The following is a 16,226-nucleotide window of genomic DNA, read 5'->3' as shown; positions in this document are numbered from 1 at the left end:
TTCCGGTTCTCGTGTCTGCCTCTTCTCCCTCCCCTTTGCAATTGTGTATGGTTCATTGACAGCAAGTTCTTCAAGGTCTACATCTTCTGACTCATCTTTAACCTGAGTCTCTTGATCCTTTTCCTTGGCAAGCTCCACCGGAAGCTCCACCTGCTCGTCGTTCTTGTTTCCTGAAAACTCCACGGAAACTTTACGGGGATCAAGTATAGAGGATTCATCAAAGGTGACATCTCTACTAACTATAAATTTGAGTAAAGACAAACACCAAAGTTTGTACCCTTTTACTCCATCCACATACCCTACGAATATGGCCTTCTTAGCCCTTGGTTCAAGCTTTCCTTCATTAACGTGATAATAAGCTGGACACCCAAATACTCGTAAGTATGAATAGTTAGAGGGTTCACCTGACCATACCTCATTCGGAGTCTTAAAGTCAATTGCCGATGCTGGAGATCGATTGACAATATGAGCAGCAGTGTGAACTGCTTCAGCCCAAAATACTTTGGACATTTTGGCTTGTAGGAGCATACAACGAGCCTTTTCAAGAAGAGTTCTGTTCATTCTCTCGGCAACTCCATTCTGCTGTGGGGTATGCCTGACAGTCCTATGTCTTGAGATCCCATGAACCTTGCAGAATTCATTAAACTCTTCATTGCAAAACTCCAAGCCATTGTCTGTGCGAAGATACTTGATTTTCCGCTCCATTTGATTTTCAACCAAAATCTTCCACTCTTTAAATGCTTCAAAAGCATCACTTTTTGCCTTCAAAAAATACACCCAAACCTTTCGTGAGAAATCATCAATAAAAATGAGAAGATACCTCTTTCCGCCCTTCGATGGAAGTTTAGAAGGACCCCATAAATCTGAATGGATGTAGTCTAGCACTCCTCTTGTCTTGTGTTTGCCAGTGCTGAAGCTGACCTTCTTCTGCTTCCCTAGAACGCAGTGCTCACAGAAGTCAAGCGTGCTGATCTTCTCACCTTCCAAAAGTTTACGATTGCTCAACATCTCCAGTCCACGTGCGCTCATATGACCCAGTCTCATGTGCCATAGTCTTGCCTTGTCATCATTAGATAACTGCACTGTAGATGCATTTGCAGAGCCAACAATGGTGCTTCCGGCCAATGTGTAAAGGTCATTCTCCAGCTTGCCTTTCAGCATGACTAAAGAACCTTTAGTCACCTTTATAGTTCCTACTTCGCTCATGTACCTGTAGCCTTGTTCATCCAGAGTACTCAGGGAGATCAAATTCTTCTTCAGATCAGGAATATGACAGACTTATGTAATAGTCCTCACGACTCCATCATGGCAGCGAACCCGAACTGAGCCAATGCCAACTATTGCACAAGTTGCATTATTGCTCATTACTACGGTTCCTCCACTTTTCTCATAGCTGCTAAACCAGTCTTTTCGGAACGTCATATGCAGAGTGCAAGCAGAGTCTAACACCCATTTATTTCCATAACTACTATTATTATTACACGATGTTGTTAGTACATAATCATTATCAAAATCATGTACCTGTTCAACTGTGGATGCACTCGCCTTTTCCTTGGACTTTGACATTGGACAGTCTCGTTCAAAGTGCTCCTTCTTGCCACAACCCCAACACTTTGTATTCTTCTTGTTCACACGAGACTTTGATCTGTGCTTTGATTTGCTCTTTCCCTGTTGGCTAGTCCGGCCTCTCACAAAGAGCCCACTTGCCTGGTCATCTCTATCTCCTTCAATGTGCCTCCGCATATCACTAGAGTTAAGTGCCTGCCGCACTTGCTCAAGCTTGATAGGCTCCTTGCTATACATCATTGAATTCTCAATATCACGATATCCTGAAGTCAATGAAAATAGCAAAGCACATGAAAGCGTCTCCTCCTCCTTTTTAATTCCTGCAATCTGTATGTCCATGACAAGTTTATTGAATGCATCTAAATGATCTTGTAATGAAATACCTGACCCCATCTTAAATGTGTGAAGATGTCGTTGTAACAACATCCTTGTTGTCACTGATTGGTTTTGGTATAGCCCTTCTAGCTTTTCACATAACTGTTTGGTCGTCTCTTCGGTACCCGTACTCACTTCACAAAGCACGTTAGGTGCAAGGGATAGTTGGATTGCACTCAATGCATCCCCTTCAATCTTCTCCTTGTCGGGAGCTGATATATCCTTAGGATACTTTCCGTCAATAGCATGGATTGAACCTTCCTCCGCAGTAACGCCATCATCTGGATCTTCCAGATATTGAAGTTGTTGCGTCCACTGAATCTATCAATTTCAAACTTCATGGAACTCATCTTTGCTTGTTCTTCCTCCTTGGATCGTTAAAGAATCCTGTTGCTCTGATACCAATTGTTAGCGGAAACGTAAAAGAAAGAACACAAGATTTAACGTGGTTCGGATCAAAATAATCCTACGTCCACCAGAGAACAGTTGCCTTTTTAATATTAACAAAGGAAGGGGAGAGTTCCCAATTACACTTAAGAGAATTTCTCTCTTAACTCTCTACTCACTACAATGTGTTGTATTATTTTTGGGATGGTTTCTACAAATGAAGGAGTGCATCTATTTATAGAGGTAAAGACCTCCTCTTGATGTCATTGGTGACATCAAACTACCTCCTCTTGATGTCATGGGTGACATCAAAGGAGGAAGCTTCCTCCTAGCATCCACACCAACTCTTTCCACCAACTCTTCCAATTGGCATGCCATTGTTGACTAAACATAAACCAACATTTTCAATCTCCACCTTGGTTTGCGTTTCGAGCGTGTGAACAACTCTGGCCAAAACTTCTAAGCTTACTGGGCAACCCCGTTGTAAGAAACAAGAAGAATCAAACCATTGTTGAACATACCACCTCCACCTAGCAACTGTTCTCTTCGGAGTTGCATCAGTTGATGCACACCCCCGCCAAGTCCTTGCAGTGTGCAAACTTAGCGAGCGGGACTATCTTGGTCAACATGTCTGCAGCATTATCGTCTGTGATAACCTTCACGACCTTGATAGTTCCCTCATCAATAACATCTCGAATAAAATGAAATCTGACATCAATGTGTTTAGTGCGCTCATGAAATCTCTGATTTTTCATTAGATGAATAGCACTCTGACTATCACATCTAAGAGTTGATTCCAGCTGAACCAAACTCAATTCCGCTACTAAACTTTTCAACCAGATAGCTTCCTTTACCGCCTCCGCTGCTGCCATGTATTCTGCTTCTGTCGTAGACAAAGCGACAATCGACTGCAAAGTCGACTTCCAACTGACGGCACTGCCAACGAGGGTAAAGATGTATCCAGTTGTGGACCTTCTTCTGTCAAGATCTCCTGCATAGTCAGAATCCACATAACCGAGAATTGAAATACCTGTACCACTTTTTCGAAAGGTAAGATACTCACCCCTCCAAAAAGATGTCATTGAGACCATGATTAAAGAGATGCTGAACCAAGGAATTATCCAATACAGTTCAAGTTCTTAGGCATCACTTGTAGTATTAGTAGGAAAAATGATGACTCTTAGAGATTATGTGTAGATTATAGAGCATTAAAACAAGAAAACTGTGAAGGATAAGTTTCCAATTCCAATCATAGAAGAGTTACAAGATGAGCTAGGGGGATCTCAGGTTTATTCTAAAATAGACTTGAGGGTAGGCTATCACCATATAAGAATGGCAACCACAGATATCCCTAAAATAGCCTTCAAAATACACTCTAGCCATTATGAGTACTTGGTCATGTCATTTGTCTTGACCAATGCACCCTCAAGTTTCCAAGGACTGATGAACTATATCTTTCAGGATCACCTCAAAAAATTCATTCTAGTCTTTTTTTACGATATTTTGATCTATAGCAGGAGTTTGAACGAACATATACAACATCTTAAGATGGCATTTGAGTTTCTCATACAACATCACCTTCTATCCAAGAGGAGAAAGTGTGTCTTTGCTGCTAAAAGAGTAGAGTACCTAGGACACTATATCTCAGCACAAGGGGTGTCCAATGATCCAAGAAAAGTGGAAGCTGTGAGGTCTTGGCGTGAACCACTGTCTGTGACACAATTGAGAGGATTTTTGGGCCTTGCAGGGTACTATAGGAGGTTCATCAGGAGTTATGGGATTATTAGCAAACCCCTCATTGACATGCTTAAAAAAGACAGCTTCGATGGAGTGAAGAGGCCAAAGTAGCTTTCAAACGACTTAAGAAGGCACTGACTACATCACTAATCCTTACTCTTCCAAATTTTCCCCTAATGTTTGTGGTTGAGACTGATGCCTGCAACATGAGCATTACGACTGCCTTAATGCAAAAAGGGCACCCTATTGCATTCCTCAGTAAGGGCCTCTCCAAAATATATCAATTCGTGTCTGTCTATGAGAAAGAATTAATGGCCTTAGTGCTAGCTGTGAATAAATGGTCACAATATCTAACATGAAGACCCTTCATTGTAAAGACTGACCAAAAGGCTCTCAAATTCTTATTGGAGCAAAAGTTAGTCACAGGAACTCAACTCAAATGGATCACTAAGCTCATGCAGTTTGAATTTGAGATTGAGTATAGGAAGGGGAAGGAAAACAAGGCAGTTGATGCTTTATCAAGACTTCCTCTAATCAAATTGGATGCAATGACACCGTCAACTATGAAGGAGTTGATAATGAAAAGTTGGGATAAGGATGAAGAACTAGCAACATTAATCCAGGCATTAAAAGAGAAAGGAACTGGGATTAACAGTTACACCTTCATCCATGATCAACTAAGAAGGAAGGGAAGGCTGGTAGTAGGTCCTGATAAGCAACTGAGAAAGGACATCTTACAGCTTTGGCATGATTCCCCAACAGGAGGGCACTTGGTCATTGACAATATTTACAAAAGACTAGCAACACTTTTTTGGTGGAAGAAGATGAAAGAGGAAGTTAAAAACTATGTGAAGGCATGTGATACATGCCAAAGCATAAATATGATAATACTCCTTATCTTGGGCTATTGCAACCTCTCATGGATTTCATAGAAGGTTTGCCTAAATCAAAAGGAAAAACTGTGATTTGGGTGGTGGTAGACAGACTCACAAAATATGTTCATTTCAGCAGTCTTTCTCATCCTTACTCTACTCATGATATAGCTAAACTCTTCATGGAAAATATTTACAAGCTACATGGGGTGACAAAAGATATTACCAGTGACAGGGATCCAATTTTTACAAGTAAGGTCTGGCAGGAGTTATTTTCTATGATGGGAGTAACTTTGAGCACATCTACTGCCTACCACTCTCAGATAAATGGCCAGACAGAAGTGGTAAATAGGTGTCTAGAGACCTATTTGAGGTATTTTTGCTTAGACTCTCAAACCGATTGTGCTCAGTTTCTGGCATCAGCTGAATAGTGTAGAACACCACCTTCCACACCTCAATTCAAAGTACACCTTATAAGGCTTTGTATGGTCAGCCTCCACCTTTATATCTACTCTATGCACCTGGTGATTCAAGATTAGAAGAGATAGACAGAAGCCTATTGACACGTGAATTCAAGGGACAACTACTAAGGTATCATCTTAAAAGAGCACAGCAAACGATGTTGACTCAAGCCAACAAGCATAGGTCTGATAGATAATTTAAAGAGGGAGATTGGGTCTACCTAAAAATTCAACCATACAGACAAATTTCCATGTCGGGTAAATATTTTTCTAAGTTATCTGCTAGACACTATGGTCCTTACCAGGTTCTACAAAAGGTAGGATCTGTAGCCTGTAAACTGTCACTTCCCCATCAACTCCTCTTACATCCAACCTTCCATGTCTCCCAACTGAAACCCCACCATGAGCTCCCATCAACCATTTCTCATTTTTGGAGAGGCAAATGATTCAGAAAGGAAACAAAGCAGTAGCTCAAGTTTTAATCCAAAGGAAGCAATTACCTGCAGAATCTGCTACGTGGGAAGATTATCAAGCACTGAAGATACACTTCCCTACCTTTCTTCCTTGAGGGCAAGGAAGATGTTAACAGGGGGGAACTGATGCGAATTAAAATTGCAGCTGCTTCAGAAGTGCGTAGTTGTACTTGACGGTTAAGTTAGTTAAATAAGCAAGTGAGATTTAGTTTCGACTAAGCGCAAATGAGTCCCATAATAGTTTAAGTATAAGTTTGAGATATTTACAGATTAGCCCTATTAATTGTTAACTTTAATTACTTAGAGTCCAATAAAGTTAGTTATACTATTTTGTCTTTTAGTTGATAGTGGAAGCATATATACCTCTGTATTCAGAGGTTGCAATCATCAATTGAAGAACTATCATTTTATTTCCTTAAGTCTTTCTTCTTAGCTGTAGATTTTCCTCTTTTAACCCTAGCTACCGCAACAAACACCATATGTCACTTGTTCTTATTCAACAACAATAACAATAGCTAGACTCAATTCTAAGCAAGTTGATTTAGTTTGTCTAATATTAAAAGTTTCTATTATATTTTACTGATATAGAACTATAGCCATACTACAAAACTTCTAGCAAATATTGTAACCTAAAGTAAATGTACTAATACAACAAAAACAAACAACATACTCAGTATATTTACACATGTGAAATTTGAGGAGGATGGAAAGATAGTGTGTATGCAGACCTTACCCCTACCCAGTGAAGGTAGAGAGGTTGTTTTCAAATTCCAATAGACAAATGTACTAACACAACTAAAACTTAATCCTCACTAATTGATATCGCTTATATAGATTCTTTTTTCTTCCATGTGGCTTAATTTTCACTAGGTCTGCATGGATTACAAGTGATAGTAATAACAACAGCAGCTCAAGCTCCCTAACCCGGGGCAATCTTGTAGAGTTGTGCACTGGCAATCTTTATGTCAAAGAACCCAAAAGCACTTCTGGAATTCAAAAAAGCAAGGAAATCTGCTTTAAGAAGAAATCGACATTGCGCACCAGTTCAAGCAAAGAGGAATATGGTTGCCGCAGAAGTGTTGCAAAACTTCCATCGTATCCTTAGTCCCTATACTAGTGTGCAACAATTCACCTCACTCATCTTGTTCATGAACACTAAACTATTGCAAGCTTTTGATCATTTGACATACCTTGGAAGGTTTCCCAAGAGATGCCAGCAACCTTATTCTAAATCACTACCTCGTTCAAAAAAATACGATATTAAATTGGCCTCAGAGAACACATGTACATGCAACATGGTATCCCACCAAAAGAATACAGGGGATAAAGTTAAAAGATGTAGTAACAATATGACCATAAGTTCCTGTACAACAATCTCGCTTCTTGCATTCCTTTAACAGACAAACGTATACTGAAAGTTTGCTTCTTGCATTCTTTTACCAGACAAACATATACTGAAAGCTTTGAATGATGCAGCAGTTGACCGACATGCCATTTGAAGATGTCTAAGTTGGTTACTGTGTGTCAGAGGCAATACATACCAAAGTTGAAACTCAAATATTCTTGTAAGTTATAGTGACATCTGAATCTGATGTCGTTAGTTGCCTTCAGTTTCAACATTTTGCTCCGAAAAATAAGAGAAAGTAGATACAGGTAGACCTCTGAAGTGTTGACCTTGGACTAAGATTTACACTTGCTGCTGAAAGTTTTCTGATGGAGACCGTATTATGAGTACTCACGTGAAGTAGGGAAGCTGAGTCCATCTTTTATATGGGAAACCGCAGTGGGGCATAACCATTTTAGCATATTTGGACCTAATACCTGTTAAGAATTAATATACCAACAGATAGTGCATTTTCATAAGAAATTATGGGGAGAGAGAGAGAGAGGAGGAAGAGAAGAGAGAGAGAAAGTGTTGTACCAGACTAATATTTTTATAAGCTCCAACATCATAAAGGTGACGATAATTCAGGCCAGATTTACTTGCCAACCATGCTGCTCGCTTTCCCTCATAGTACTGTTAAAGAGATTGTCTGTGCTTAGCGATTATAATAAAAAGGGGAAATCCATAGAATTTAGAGTTTTCTGCAATGTGATTACCTCAATAGTTGTCATATTATGAATTGTGAGGTAGATATGCCAGCCCAAGAGAGTTCCCAGTGTCAAGCTTAAGCTAATAATTACAACACCAGTTGCAATCTGTTTAAGAACGATATATCAGATTTCTGCAAAGCTAGAGCGAAGGCAAAAATGATTTGGTGAACTCATTGCGAGGCATTATTTTGTAGCCACCTAGTTAGAAAAAATAATACTCCTAGCTAACCATACGTATTAGGGAAGGACCAGATGGAGGAAACACAAAGTCTACGTGAAAATAAAATATCTTATGGAAATATTTTTAAGTCAGGATATATCTAATTGGTGGACGTAGCACCTAGCATAACAATTTGGTAATGTCAAGAATCACACCATATGTGGCTGACGGAAAGGTTCATAATGTGCCCTAATTCCTAGAAGGTGAGGTGCTGAAATTCAACCATTATAACCAAACACTGGAAACATTTTTCTTGAAGAAACATTTCTCGAGAGAGCATTTTTCATCATACCAAACACACTATAATGAACAACGAGTCAATCAGACAATCAATAAACTTAAAGAAACCATCACACCCACACACACACACAAAAAAAAAAAAAAAAAAAAGGAGCAAAACCCAGTAACCTAACCATCTAACATGTTGAATTGTAAAATTTAATAACTGACTCACGTAAAATAGCTTGATAGGAGTCACTTCAACAAAATCCCAGTCCTTATGAAGCGCACTGCTAATCAATATAATCTGAAAAACGTCAAAACATTATAATCACGCAGATTAAGAGAAAATAGCTTAAGTCATATAGTGAGGAGTGAATTAACCATACCGAAGAATAGATTGAAGCAATAGTTGCATAGAACACTAAAGTTGCAAAGGCTTTGTAGTTCCTATGACCAACACAATTGTTTATCCAGGCACAATGGTGATCCTGTTAAAACATTATGGTAAATGAGCAGGCACGTGTATTTTTGTACCAAATAAAATTGGAATCATTGATCTGAGAGAGCACACACCATCCTCAGAATACACCTTCTGCAGACACGACAATGGTGAGCTCGGGGAGGCTTGTATGCGGAACACTTGTCACATTGCTTCTTAAGCAAACCCTGAAATTCGACAATTGTCTAGATGGTGAGTGTATATGCAATAATTACGTACTATTATAGTACATACATTTTTTCTATGTGTGTTCATTTGTTAGTAGAGTTTTTGCTCCGGCACAAAATAACAAGCAATGGATAATGTAATTACAAAAAGAGGTGGGTGATAATTCAACTGATAATGCATAAAATATGCTGAATTGAAGGACCGACCACCTCATCTAAAAGTTTAAACTATCAGAGAAAATACACTTTTATTTATTTAAATATGTCTTCGACATGCTCTCTTACTTTTCATGAGCCAAACATGCAACTTTTTTCAAGAAGAGTACTGGTGAAGCTTTAACCCGCGACATCATGTTGAATCATGTAACCACCTCATTTAAAGCTTAATTTATTAGAGAAGGAACACTTTTTATTCATTTAAGTATGTTTTAACATGCCACTTCACGTGTAGACCTGATTCTTTTACTTGAACCAGACCCATAGAACTTTATTTTTTTATAATGGCGATGGTGAAATTTGAACTAAAGACCCTTGTCCACTCTAATACCAAAAAAAATAAAGTGATCACCTCATCTAAAAATCATAAGCTATCAGAAAAGGGACTCTTTTATTGACTAGATTATGTCTTCAACAAGATAAGATGGCATAGCCTTGTCCTTGCTTCTTCCCTACTTGAGATTAAAGATAAAAGTACCTGGTTTCTATTATTTTAATCTACAACACTATGTAGAAGTGAGCACATAGTACAAAAATGTCATTATACAGCACAAAGGAAGAATCTTCTTTAGCAGGATTGTTGCAGGACCAATACCTTTTTGTTGGCAAAATTTCTCTCTCTAGTGTGTATAGAAAATAGCATTTTATATACACACACAACAACAACTACGCCTCAGTCCCAAACCTATTGGGATCAGCGATATGAATCTGCATTCCTTTTATTTAGCTCAACTCATATCCGCATCATTACCAAAATAAAATAGAAGTGCAAGTAAAAAAGATTCATCTATATCTAATAATGATAATAGTAATAATAATAATAATAACAACAACAACAATCCAAAGCAAGCATCGTGGATGGTTCAGAAAATTTTCAAAGCTAAGAAGTATATAGAGGAGGCAGGGTATACTGAAGTGGATCGACAACACATGAACTCATTCTCAATCAAGCTAATGGGAATGTCCCGAAGGTTGGCTCGAGGAAACTGATTTGCAACAACTTGGGATCCCCCAAGTGAATTTTCATCATGTTTCTGGTGTTACATGGGAAGCTATATACTAGAGATAGGTTAAGCAAGTGGGGAATCACTACTGATGTATCTTGTGTCATGTGTGGCCAAGCACAGGAAAGCATATCCCACTTGTTCTTTGAATGTACTACAGCTGCTGCTGTTTGGAACAAAATACTAGGGTGGCAGGGGATAACAAGGCAAGCTCTGTGTTGGCAAGAAGAACTACTATGGGCTATGGAGAATTGCAAAAGGGGACAGTGTAAACGCTGAGATATTTCGAATGACCCTAGCATGTTGCATTTACTATGTATGACAAGAAAGGAACCAGAGGATCTTCCAGAACTGTACAAGGACAACTGCTATGCTCATCAGAACTATTGTTGAGGAGGTACAATTCAGGGGAAGTCTGAGGCCAAGTATGCAGAAAAGATTAAGGGAGTCGAACTTCTATCCTAGCTGGGATTAGAAAACTAGCATAGAAGCAGGGTAGTTGGTAGAGTACGCTAGTACTGGGGCTTGAAGTCCAGCACTAGTATTCCATTTTGCCTTGTTAATATGTTGTACAGTTTTGAGGTCATAATTAAAATTGTTACTTACCAAAAAAAAAAAAATAATAATAATAATAATATAAGTTTTCTACCAGTCAAAAACCAATACAATTAATAGGTATCACCTATATGGATTTTTCTCATCCATTGTACCCTATCTTTAGCTAAGCCTATTCCAAGAATTCGTAGGTCTTTCGAGACAACTTCCTTGCATGTGATTTTAGGTCTACCTCGTACCATTTTAATACCTTCCCCCACCATAGTTTCACACTTATGGACCGGTGCATCTGTAGGCCGACGCAGGACATGAACAAATCATCTCAAGCGACATTCTCTCATTTTATCTTCAATATATGCTACTTGCACCTTCTATCTAATGTGGTCATTTTTTATCTTAACTAATCTTGTGTGACCACATGTCCATCTTAGCACTCGCATTTCTGCAACACTCATCTTATTGATATGTTGAACTTTAACAACCCAAATTCACTACCATATAACATAGCCGGTGTTTTAGCTGTTCTATAGAACTCTTTCACTTTGATACTTGGGAGGCATCTTTCTATCACATAATACCCCGGTAGCACTTTTGCATTTCAACCATTCGGTGTTAATCTTATGAGTAACATCTTCATCTATCATTTCATTTTCTTGAAACAACGAGCCAAGATATCTAAATTGTTTGCATTTTGGCACCACAATTCCATCTAATCTCACCTCAACTTCGCTTTTCTCATGCTAACTAAACTTGCAGTGCATGCACTCCATCTTACTTCTACTTATCTTTAAACCCTCACTCTCTAAGGTGTTTCTTCATAGCTCAAGCTTTCGGTTGACACCCTCACTAGTTTCGTCAATTAGCACAATATCATTAACAAATAGCATACACATTGGAATTTTTGTTGGTTAGCTCATCCATAACTAGGATAAATAAGTAGGGGCTCAATAGAAACTCCTCTGCATCTCCTACTATTGTTTTCACGCTAGGTTGTATATACACACATACAAACCAATTGTTTTGCACCAAGAAGCAGAAGATATAACACTTATCTTCAAAATAGGTAGTGCTATGCATTTATCTTCAAAGCAATTTTGATTCATTTCCAGCCACATAGACCACATTATGCAAATTTCTTTGCTCTTATTTACACCCTGCATCCTCTCCATACGGGCATTGCCTCCCACAATTTCTTTGCTCTTATTTACACCCTGCATCCTCTCCATACTGCTAAGAGGTCTCATAAAAACACTCAATACTTTTGTCATGGGGCATAATTGAGAAACACATGCATGATTACCACTACCATAAAGCCATCTTCTTCACTAATCTTTCCTTGTTCTTACCACATTGCGGGAGTAGTAACCACCCACCAAGTTGTCTAAAAGGTCTAAAGTTACTGAGATTTCAGCCCCAGCAAGCCGAAGCTTGGCTATGCAGAAAAGACCTTCTTGTCTAACATTGTAATCCTAAACGCTCGGTTCTGCAAACGCGGACATCTTTTTCTAACGATACAGCATCATATCCGACATTGCCTCAACATATAGCCGTCAGAGGCAATAAAAAGTTTCTTTTTCTGATACCCTAAACCCCACTCAAACCTAGTCTATCCAGGAGCCAAACAATGACCTTTTCCCACTTTGCTCCCTTGGTAACTCGAATCGCCCAAACTTAAAATTGGAGGCTAGGGGTCCTTACCACTAAGCAGCTCATCTCGTGGGTAATGACACTCTCTCAATCATCATACAAATGTTAGAACACCAGGACCAATGAATCTAATTCTCTCATTTCAGTCATAGATTTCACAATTTTGATGGGAAAAAAATATACACATTTACTAACAACATAAAAAAGTACTACAAGTCACAATTTTTATAACGAAAAAATTATCAGGAAATGCATGAAAAGAAAAGTTTACTTCCAAATAGTTAAAGGGTATAAAATGAGACTAAGGGAGTATCAAATTAAAGACTTACAGATCTTTTGGATTCTTGATCTGAAGCTTCATGATCTTCAACATCAGGAAGATAAGACGAAGGAACTCCACCTGGGTCTTTAAGAACACAAATAAAGAAACTGAAAACACAAAGGGAAGCCACCAAAGTGAAGATCAAAGCGTGCAATGAGCCAGCTGAGCTCTGTAAACTCAACCAACCATCCAAGAAAATGAATATTGTGATATAGTAAATGAAACCCACAAAAATTAACACACATAAAATGTGAATTGATAGGAATTTTTTGAGTTCCATTGATGTTTTTGAGATGGAAAACAGAAATGCTGAGAGTAGTACTTGAAATTCTTGAACTTCATTACAGCTAATTGGGCTCCTTGGATAGACAAATTTGATGGGCCCTAAGCCCAAATAATAATTTATCCATTTTCTTAAGCCCAGCCCATAGCATTTTAAATTAGTTAATCTAAAGGGTTGCTATTTAAAAATTAGTCAGTGTGTCCTGAATTTTAGTTTTTCAGTTTAAAGTTTCGGGACAAAAATGTTCTGAATTGTCCCAAGATTAAAATTTTTAGTTTGAAATTTCAGGACAAAATAAATACTGGCTAATCTCTAAATAGCATATCTGAAAATAGCTATCTGTGCACTTGCCCCTTTGCCCCTTGATTAGAAGTATGTGAGATTTTTAAAGTATAGCCGCTCAAAATCTTTCTATGATGAAGGAGAAGGGTTGTTGCAGGTTGCATCAATATAAAGTGTAGTAAATTATAATATTTTTTGTATATATATATATATATATATATATATATATATATATATATATATATATATATATATTTGTATGTGATATATAAAAGTTTTATACACTTTTTTCAGCTATCGAATATAAATAGTTTTAAATGTTGGATAAAAGTAATCTTTGCCCATGGATTTACTAGCAAGCCTGTCAGCATGTCCGATACTAGTATATATATAGTCATTCTATGCTTAAACCTCTTTAATTTGAGAAAACTACCTTATATGGCCGTTGAAAAAAAGTATTAGCCCAAAGTTTTGCACGTAACCCGAAATGTACAATCGAATAAAACTAATATCAAATTGTAGCCCATCGGATAAAACCAACAGACAAAAGACAAAAGTAAATTTTGGTACTAACTTTTTTATCTTCCCTAGATATTTTTTCTTCACAATACCAAATTGTTTTCTCTTTCTTAAGTATCACACTTGACTTTTTACTTTTTCTATATTTTTTTACTTTTTTTCTTCAATTCTTTTAATTCTTAACACCTTTTCCCCCACTTTATTCCTGTTAACAATACTACTAAATTTTTTTGATTGAACATAAAACGTTATTAATAAAAATCAAGATCTTTTCATCAACTAGCAATTAATTTACTATTTTCCCAACAGTAATACCTTATTACATTACAATTAAGTCTTTGATTCAATGGAAAACAATAAAAATCAAGACTTCTTATATCAACTTTAAAAAATATCAAGTGTTGCTCCATAACCAAACAAAGGAAAGCTTCTTTTTACAATAAACCACAAGCCAATCCTTTTTTCCCTTCCCTCCAAAATGTTTTCTTTCTTAGGAGTTCTCACACATAATTAGTGGTGATTTTCATCTCCTTTCTTTAGTTAATTTCCAAGTTCAACTTGGTCTTTTTCAATCATATAAGTGGAAAAACAATAGTTGAGAAAAGTTCAATCATATATACATGTATAAGGTGTGTGTGCATATATATGTATGTATAAAGTTGTATATACAGGATAATTTTAATGAATTATAATTTTGTAGAAAAGTTATATATATATATATATTATTTTGCAATGTATAAATATTGTATCCTAAGTTCGACAGTGTATCCTTGGTGTATATTGAGCCTATCTCGAGTGTGCTTGTGTATCTAAAGTGTATATATTTGTGTACCCCAAGTGTATTTTGTATCGTGAATGTATAATCTGTCTGAACAATGTAATGAACAATGTATCAAAATTGTATGTACATGTGTATTTTCTAATATGTAAACATAGTGTATATAAATTATATACATATTTTGTATGTGTAATGTGTGCAAACTGTGTATTTAGAGTGTATAATGTATTTTTGTAAAGTTACCTTCTTTTTTGTATATATTTTGTATAGTTACATCTATTTTGTATATATTTTGTATAGTGACAGTCTATTTTGTATATTTTTTGTATAGTAACTGTCTATTTTGTATATTTTTGTATAATGACAGTCTATTTTATATATGTTTTGTATAATGACAGTCTATTTTGTATATTTGTTGTATAATGACAGTCTATTTTTGTATATTTTTTGTATAGTGAAACTCTATTTAGTATATAGATTGCATAAAATTTATATATAGGGTGTATCATGCATCTTCCAATGTATCCATAATATATTATTAATGTATCCCGAGCGCTTTTGTGTATCCAAAGTGTATAGACTGTTATACAATGTATAAATTTTGTATAATTTAATGTACTAATTTGAATCTTGTTAGTACCATCTTGAAACCCTCTGCAAAAAACAAAACAAAACATCTAAAATGAAAATGAAAAATTCTCTGAATTTAGCATTATTATAAGCCTAAAAGGCTGGAAAACAGACCCGAAGACAACAGTTTGATTAGAAGGTCTGCCATTGGATCCAACAGTAGCCTAATAATACCAAAAGCAAAATTAGATCATAAAAAATTGATTTTTATTGTTTTTTAGAAATTCATTTTAATAAAATTAAGAAAAAAATAGAACAAAAATGAAGGGATTTTACGAGCTGAAAGTAGGTGGAATGCTTAAGATGGGAATTGGAGCTGAGGGACTTGAGAAGAAGCTGCTTCCATGGTGCTGTTGCAGATCTACTCATTTTCGGATTATTTTTTCAAATTCTGAGGAGAATTTTTGTATTTTTGGCTGCTGAAATAAACTGCAATTTTATTTATTCTCCATTTTTCAACAATTTTGCATATTATTTTCAGGTTTGACTATGGCGGATGAAAACATTACTAACGGCGAGGTTTATGACGATGTGCTGTGGAGATCGTCGTCGATGAAACATTCGATGTTGCGTCGAAAACCTTTGCACTGAAACAGAAGATAGCGGCATTGGAGTAAGAGAAATCCCAGCTTCTTCACGAGAACGATGTGATCAAACGAAGAATCGAGAAATTGAAGAGCTCAATCGAGGAATCACAGAACAAAAATTGGAATTGCTGAAGAAAAAAGCAGAAAGCAGTACTTTTGGGCTAGCCACTGGAATTATTTTGGACTATAAAATGTGTATTGTAATTTTGGGCTACCGAATGTTATAGGTTTGGCCCGAATGGCTATAAATGATATTTGCTCCTTTAATTTTGAGCTCTTAACATATTTGGCCTGATTGGCCAAATATAATACCGACGCTAGCCAAATATA

At 36.9% G+C, this 16,226-nt stretch overlaps 2 protein-coding genes across 2 annotated transcripts; both read right to left on the bottom strand.

The window, feature by feature from the left end:
- Positions 1 to 817: 817 nt before the first annotated feature.
- Positions 818 to 1,985, bottom strand: LOC138869789 (uncharacterized). The gene is made up of 2 exons (XM_070147459.1): positions 1,950 to 1,985; positions 818 to 1,829 (listed from the first exon to the last, which is right to left on the bottom strand). The coding sequence occupies exons 1-2, from the start codon at positions 1,957 to 1,959 to the stop codon at positions 1,279 to 1,281; spliced, it is 561 nt and encodes a 186-aa protein (XP_070003560.1). The 5' UTR covers positions 1,960 to 1,985; the 3' UTR covers positions 818 to 1,278.
- Positions 1,986 to 7,114: 5,129 nt separating this feature from the next.
- On the bottom strand, positions 7,115 to 13,122 carry LOC104237058 (probable protein S-acyltransferase 15). The gene is made up of 7 exons (XM_009791131.2): positions 12,825 to 13,122; positions 8,981 to 9,073; positions 8,794 to 8,895; positions 8,640 to 8,711; positions 7,972 to 8,070; positions 7,793 to 7,888; positions 7,115 to 7,692 (listed from the first exon to the last, which is right to left on the bottom strand). The coding sequence occupies exons 1-7, from the start codon at positions 13,095 to 13,097 to the stop codon at positions 7,597 to 7,599; spliced, it is 831 nt and encodes a 276-aa protein (XP_009789433.1). The 5' UTR covers positions 13,098 to 13,122; the 3' UTR covers positions 7,115 to 7,596.
- Between the last annotated feature and the right edge of the window lie 3,104 nt (positions 13,123 to 16,226).

The sequence above is a fragment of the Nicotiana sylvestris genome, chromosome 5 (assembly GCF_000393655.2).
Source record: "Nicotiana sylvestris chromosome 5, ASM39365v2, whole genome shotgun sequence".
In the NCBI taxonomy this organism is placed as follows: Eukaryota; Viridiplantae; Streptophyta; class Magnoliopsida; order Solanales; family Solanaceae; genus Nicotiana; species Nicotiana sylvestris.
This window is presented reverse-complemented; position numbering and strand designations above follow the sequence as displayed.